Source organism: Hippoglossus stenolepis, chromosome 11 (genome assembly GCF_022539355.2).
Source record: "Hippoglossus stenolepis isolate QCI-W04-F060 chromosome 11, HSTE1.2, whole genome shotgun sequence".
In the NCBI taxonomy this organism is placed as follows: domain Eukaryota; kingdom Metazoa; phylum Chordata; class Actinopteri; order Pleuronectiformes; family Pleuronectidae; genus Hippoglossus; species Hippoglossus stenolepis.
Window position 1 is genome coordinate 5,579,160 of NC_061493.1, and position 7,620 is coordinate 5,586,779.

General features: G+C 44.9%; 1 protein-coding gene across 7 annotated transcripts in view; it reads left to right on the plus strand.

Annotated features, from left to right (window-relative positions):
- rnf220a (ring finger protein 220a) overlaps positions 1-6,928 on the plus strand; it is a 171,858-nt gene extending 164,930 nt beyond the window's left edge. For 4 of the 7 annotated variants that reach the window (XM_035169922.2, XM_035169924.2, XM_035169921.2 and 1 more), the window contains 2 exons: positions 743-817; positions 4,583-6,928. In XM_035169922.2, the coding sequence (XP_035025813.1) occupies positions 743-817; positions 4,583-4,654 (147 nt within the window). In that variant the 3' untranslated portion in view covers positions 4,655-6,928. Of the gene's footprint in view, positions 1-116; positions 312-742; positions 818-4,582 lie in introns of all 7 variants that reach the window. The other 3 variants (XM_035169920.2, XM_035169917.2, XM_035169919.2) reach the window with 1 other exon arrangement.
- Positions 6,929-7,620: the final 692 nt, after the last annotated feature.

Sequence of the window (7,620 nt, forward strand, 5' to 3'; positions counted from 1 at the left end):
GTTCGTGTTGCACTGCGGTGTGAATGCGCGCAATCAGTTCAAGCCCGGCACTGTGATCGATGCCACCTTTCGCCCCCCCTCTCCTCTTCCCACATCCACTCCCTCCCCTTCCGCAGAGGAAGCCTGCTATCCAGTTAGGTGCAGAGATCAAGAGCCTAGGGGCGTGGCCAGGGCCCCGGCCACTGGCCAGTGAGGTCAGAGAGCGGCAGCCTAAGTCCCTCCCCCTCGGCCTGTACTGCCTGTACAGGGGCCTTGTGATTGGTGGCTACGGCAGCGGCATAAAGAGGCTCCTCCCACAGCCCCTACGGAGGGTAAGGCACTCCCTCCCCCACTTCCCTCTTCCTCCTCCCCCTCCTCCATCTCTCCGTTCTTTTCGAGAGGAAAAGAGAGGAGCGCCCATCAGGATGGGTTCAATCATGGTTTTCTCCCTCATCTTCTCCTCTGCTTGCTCCCCCCTGTTTCTGCTTGTTGCCTGCCCCATGTCGTATCCGTGTGCGTGTGTTTGACATGCAGGTTACTGTCATTGCCCCCCATGCTGCCTTGCTCAGTGGTTCTGTGGCTGCTGGCTGTGTCGTTTGCTGGTTAGTGGTTTGATAATGTTGGTTGGTCAGGAAATGTGCAGTGTTGTTCTGGTTGTTGCTCACTGGCATGTGTGTGTGTGTGTGTGTGTGTGTATGTGTGTGAGTGCCCCGTGGATTTGGTTTAATTCCTTCTTTCCTTTCTTTCTTTTTCTTTTTTGTAGGACTCCTACACGATGCCGCTCACCTCCATCCAGTGCTGGCACGTCCATTGTGAAGAATGCTGGCTCAGGACTCTGGTATGCACTAACTCTCTCTCACAAGACACACGCGCACACACACACACACACACCGGGCAGCTCCTCACGACATGTAGTTATTGCAGCCTCATTTCATAGTCAGTGAGTTTCTGTGTTCGTGCCCCAAAGGGAGGAACTAAAATGGAAATATTCCCCAAGTGACCTGTTCTCTCACTGCGTGGGTGCGCGCGCGCACACACACGCACACACGCACACACACACACACATGCACTAATCCAGGCAATGCAAACACTTCCAGTTCTCAGCCGGGGAAGCTTGGATGGAATGGTCCCCAAAAGGCTTGTTGGAATAAAGTGGTCAACTCAAACCTCCAATGAGTTCTACATAGTGCCTCAGGTCTCACACTCACACACACACACACACACCACAGTGGTCTTGTTGGTTATTAGTTAGTCTAATACATTCAGTAGTGTGTAATTAGCTGGTGCTAATGTGGTAAATGGAGCACAGAGGAAAAGCAGTGTTCCTGCTGGAGGAGGATAAACAGACTCCTCAGTGGATTCTCTCATTTCTTTACAGTTTCCTCCTCCGTTTCTCTCCACCTTCTTTAATTCTGACTCATTTCCAGTCTTACCTCAGTGCATTTGCTTTATCTCTTGTTCACCATCTCTTTTCTCCTTCATGCCTCTTCCTTCTCACTTGCACACTTCGTTGACTTTTGACGCACACAGGGCAAAATTATTAACAAGCCTTTCCCTTCCATTAGCTCCATTCAATGTTATACTTTCAATTAACTTTACACTGGAAGCATAATTATAGGCCCAAATACAAAGACAAGCGAAAGGGTTTGTGGATGAAGGATTCAAATACGTTGCAATTAGTGAGCCTCGTTCATGACATTGATGCTCCCGAGGCGATGAATCTGGATCCTTCCAATCTCGTGATGATCTTCAAACGATTTATAACATCCAAAAGTTTCCAACATTTAAGTTCATGGGTGAATGCCCCAGAAGCTAATGAGGTTATTCCCATCAGCCCCCTTCATGCTTTGAGCTGCAGAGCGGGACTGTATGACCCCTCTAGCGGTAAAGATCAGAGAACATCAAAATCTCTCCCCATTTTTCACCTGTTACAGCCTCAGGAAATGTTTGGGTCAGTGTTGATTTGATATTTGTTAGAGCAACAAAAATATGAAATATCACGTTGAATACTAATTCAGCTCATGCATCCAATTTAAGATCAATACTGATTCATAAAGAAATTAATTCTCTACAAATAAAACGTAAACGTAAAGCTTTCTTTCTTTTCTTCACTTTTTTAAAAGCGAGACGGTGAGAAAAAGTTCTTGATTGAGACCCATTGTCTCCATTTGCCAAGTACCTGTGTGTGCGTGCGTGTGCGTGTACGCGCAGGCATGTGTGCATGTTTGTGCGCACGTGTGCATGCTGCCGTCACTGGCCTAATATCGAGGACATAAAACTCTTAGCCTGGAGACAGCTATAAAAGTGGGAGAGCACAACCTGATCAAAGTAAATGCCTGGGAATCTAGTTAACGTCAGCCCAGCCCCTCACCGCTTTAATGAGCAAGGCAGCTGGAGCACAGCGTGACAGGCACACACCCACACACACTTACCGACCGCAGCAAACGGGAGTACAGAGCTCTGACAGGCGAGGAAACAAACAAGAGGAGGGCCCCCTCTCACCGTGCAAGAATGAAGAACACTTCTTTTTAGTGTGCTGTGAATATGGCAGGTTTCTCTTTGTCAGGGACAGTTCTGAGTTTTTTTTTACATTCCTCAGGACACATGAGAGAATTTCATGTTTTACTAATTAATCTCCTCACATTTATCTGTTCAGCCGTGTTTCCCATGTTCACTTGGTGTTCAGACCAGTTTAGATAGAAACCAGACTGTTCATCTGTTCATGGGGACATACATATGTTAATTATACGACGCCGGGGAAACCCTCACTACCACCACCACCACAAAAACAGTAAAAGACATGTGTCGTCAATGTGATTGCACAATCCAACACTCAGAAACACATGGCCAGTGGCAGGCTCACAGCCGCTGTCAACATCCGGTGAGTTACACTAATAAAATCCTGTAGCTGTGTGCAGCGCTATTTGCTGCATGTTTGCTCGCGATGTTGTCAATAAAGTTTTAGGGTTAGTTTTAGCTGCAGTTGTGCACATTGCAGTTCTCTCTCACGCGAGCTACGCAAGCTTTTCTTTCTATCTTTGGTCTGTGTACCTGTCGCTCAAAATCTGTTGTGTGTGTGTGAGAGCAACGTTGGTGCACATGCACTCCTGCTACCACCATAGATTCAATAAATTCTGTGGGAAACGCTGCAGAGAAAGGGAAAGAAAATTCCTAGATCTACCCATTCAGTTGGATCCACACCAAATCGTTCCTGATCTATACCACCTCCTCCTTACAAGATTCGTGATAATCTGCCCAGTAGTTTTTATGTAATACTACACACAGACAAACAAAATGAAAATTAACCTACGTTGCGGACATAACTAATCGCTGGAGCTCCACCGAGGTTTGTCTCCCTTATTTTACAACTTTGAAATAAAGCTGGTTATTGAACTTGATGTTGGTGGCTTCACAAAAACTTGCCAATGGTAAATATGTTTCGCTGGTATAAGAAAAATCACAATCAAAACCCACCCTATCATAGAAACCTCTTTGCATTTATTTTAAACCATATGAAGGATCCCAGACTTTTCTCCACATCTTCCACCCTTTCTCCTCTTTCCTCCTTTCTTCTCCTCCACACCTTTCCTCCTCCTTCATTCTCTCTTGAACCCTGACGAGACTGTGTTTGAGTTCTCTGGAGCCAACCTCAGTCCCCCTCTGTACGTGTTCACCCTTTGGACCCACTTTGTCTGTCTAACCAGTCCAAACAGCTTATTGAGGGACTAACAGGAAAATAAGCCTGTAAATCTTTGGTGTCAGATGAACCTGAGCATTTTTGACCAGCAGGGATTTGTACGGGGCAGGGGCTCCTGTTATGTGATCTCTAAATTCTGTTGTACCTGTGTTAAATATCGCACATGCAGCATTTCCTTCGGCAAAGACTCTTAGACACCTTTCTAGTGAACGTTCAGCTCCATAAGTCAGGAACAGAAGAGGAGGTTGTGAACTAATTTCCTACAACTTAAACGAGCCATACGCCTGCAAAGTGGTATTCGTAGTTTGACATTTACATTCATTCATTCATCTGTTACCAATGCAGAAACAGAACAGTGGAAGCTGTGAGCAATCAGCCTGCATCCAGGAGTTAGCAGCCAGCTAACTCCAGAGAGGTGGAGGACAGTGGAGGAGACCACCCAGTCAGAGTGTTGTTACACTGTCAGCCCTGTGCTGCATATTATCACCTGCTGCTTTACTGCTGATGGCAAACTATCAAAGCAGTGCAGAGGCAGAGGGAAGACCATGCTGACAACAGGCAGCTTTAGATTCACATGGCAGGAGGAGGCACAGTAGTGGGGGTTTTCCTGGCCGAAAATACGGCAGGGGTGGTATTGGGCGCTTCAGATTTTGTATGCCTGATTTGTTTCATCAAGATTCATGAATTCCTTTCTAAGAAATTGGTGAAAATGTCAAAAAGTTAAATTCTTCTTCATGACCCATACCACATTCTGTCATGTTTGGTGGTAATCCATCCGGTAGTTTTTGTGCAATGCAGCTAACTAATAGACAACCAAACACAGATGACAACATCTTCTTAGCGGAGGAACTTACTGAGTCATTTTCATAACAACCAAACTAACCATTGTGTCTCTTTCCTTCACAGGGGAACAAGAAGCTGTGCCCACAGTGCAACACCATCACCTCACCCGGAGACCTGCGGCGTGTCTACTTGTAAAGAGCACCCTTGCCCCCCTCCTGCGCCTCGTCATCCTTCCAATCCATTCTGCCATTTTGGATTTCATCACCCGCCCTGTTGAACGCCATTTATTTTCTCACTCTCTCATGGCCTGGATCGTTGTTCAAAACCCCATCAGAGAGTGTCCAGAGACACAAGACTCTGCTCAATGGAAACTGGTTTGCATAAATGACTGAGCAGCACTCACTGACTCTCTGGCTGCATGGCCACGCATTAAAAAAATGAAAACCTAGACTTGTTTCCTCTGCCTGACTAACACGACTCCCCTCTAACTGTAACGTGGGGAATCGTCCACTGAAGGACTATGAAGTCGGTGGAGACGCCCAGCACCTGGCGATGCCCTTCTGAGACACGGAGGCTTCACGCTGCTGGAGCTGGACCCTAAAGAACTTCTAACTGCAGAATATAAAGACTTCTTTGTCCCCCCCCTCTCTCTAGCTCTTCTTCAACATTTCAGTAGCGCTGGACAAACATGCTCGACCCTGAAGTCTTGACAGAAATCTTCTTTTTGTTTTTTTCGTTCTCTGTCCCAGAGAGAGAACTCTAGCTTCATGCCCCTGTTGCTTAAGAGAATTTAAAAAAGGGCCACTAAAACTGAGCTTTGAACCAAACTGAGAAGAACCTGACAACCTTGAAAAAGAGATTGACCCTTTTCTCTCTTCCACCTCTTCTTCTCGCGGGCCCTTCCCTTCCCTCTTCCCTTTTTCGTGGTGTTCTAGTGAAGTAAACCAAAATTTCTCCCCCTCCAAGATGCAGTGCAAGCACATGTAATATAGTTCTATGTATGTTTACAATGTTGAGTGTAAATGACATAGAGTTCACACACATACACACACACACAAACGTACACACACAGATGCAAACACAGTCTCAAGTTACCATCAGACACACACTGACGTATAATATCAAAGTCCTGTTTTTAGTTGGAAGGGTTTGGGACTGATGTTTGGGGGGGAAAAAATGGCTCGACTAAAAGAAGCCTTCTGTATTTTTAAGAAAAAAAGACGATTTGAAGAGCCGTTTAAAGTTTTATTTCACTGTACAGGAATAAAAAAAAGTTAAGTAAATAATAAACAGCTCGAGACTAGATGGTGAAGATGTAGGTGGTGTAGGAGATTCCTCTTGCCCAAAGTTTCCTGCAAACGAGCAGAACGATGGAACTGCTGTTTTAGTTGCAACGTCCAACTGAGCCGCTTCTTTTTTTTCCCTTTTACCTTCACTCCTGCTTCCTCCCGGTCGGAGTAACAACAACATGCTCAGATCATAGTCTAGACACGTTTTGTTTTACCTGTCTCAAAATAAAGCTTTCCCCCATTATTCTCATACTGCTATGCTGCAAAAAAAAAAAAGGTCCCCAAAATGGCATCCGTTATGGGCAGGTTCTTTTCGTAAGTTATAACAGCAGAGGGACGTCGATGGAAAAAGAAGGCTGAACTGGCAACCTCAACATTTTCCTCCCTCCCTCTACGGCGGCAGCGGCCGAGGTGGTGGTGTGCTTTTGTGTTCGTAAAAACTATGTATTCTGTGACGTCTGTATTGTTGTAAGAAATGCTGAGAAAAAAACCCGAGAAAAAAAAAGAAAAAATAAAAGTTTCCGAAATTCCACGAGTGGTCCTGTTAACACAACCTGGGTGGTAAAATAAGACATAGTGAAGAAAAATGTTGCTGTGTTCACTGGAAGAAAAAAAAAAAAAAAAGGAGGAAGACGGCCTTAATGCTAAAGACACACATTCTGTTCATGTGCATTTTTAATAGATGGTGTGTCATCTCAGTGTCGGTGTTCACTCTCATGAGACTTTTGATTTTCTGCATCTGAAGTTGATCATCTCCATCCTCTGTGAAATAATGTAAACGGGTTAAACATCCTTTGTTTGCCTTCAGAAAGAAACGGGATCCTTCTGCGAATAATTCCAGGGGCGAGAAAAGCATGAGTAGATCAGCCGTGACAGCTGAGCTCACCTCTACTCATGAACCTGTTTCCTCTTCGCTCTGTCCCCTCTGGGTGAGCTCACTGTGTAGTCACACATCCGGCTAATGGGTGAAAACATTGAGGAGGAGAAAAGGGGATGTGATGCTGCGTTCGCGTTGTGATTGCTCTGATCTTCCGTTGATTCGAACCTGCCCCAAAGATGACAAGTCGCACAAGAGGCTTGTGTCGGAACTAATTTGTGTCTTGTATATTCTTGGAAATGGTACATGTCTTTCCCGTTTGTAAACTACATTTGACATTAATTAAATGATTGTAAATCTCAATCGACCCTCCGCTGGCTTTTCTTCTTTCAATCCGCCCTCACTGTTGCCAATGCATGTGTGCCAAGGAAACAACTCAGTTTTTTCTTTTTCTTTTATTGTGTTCAGTCGTTGGGAGTGTTTTATTATTCTTCCATTGTTGGAAATTATAACCTTGATGCAGCTCAGTGGGGTTTCTTGGATGCAGGAGAAATATCACAACCTAATGAGTTACCATTTATATTGAGTGTTCACTGAGGCGGTGACGTCCAACCTTCCTGCCTGATGCACTCCCACAGACCAGGGAGGTGGACTCCCCCCATCGAGACCACACACCATGTTCACCATGTGTCCAAATGTGAGGATTTTATTTAACAACACATGAAAGTGGCTATTGTTATTGTGTGTGTGTGTGGCAGGGGGGTTGTCTAATGATACTCGAGCCACAGTTCTTCACTATTTCCAATAATTTAAGCAATTTCAAAACCTTTATCACAATAACATTAACCTATTTTAAAAAATGGAATCTACTTTTTTAAAACTAGTTAAGCTTCTCTGCTTGGTGAGCTAGTTTCCATGCACTCTAAAGCATGATATGTAATGTTCAGGAGTTATATTGGTCTATATATTGTTTAATCTTTTAAATTAGGTGAATTAGGCTTTTATATATTTTTTCCTCATACACCTCCGGCAACAGCTGCTGTATTCCCTCAGCC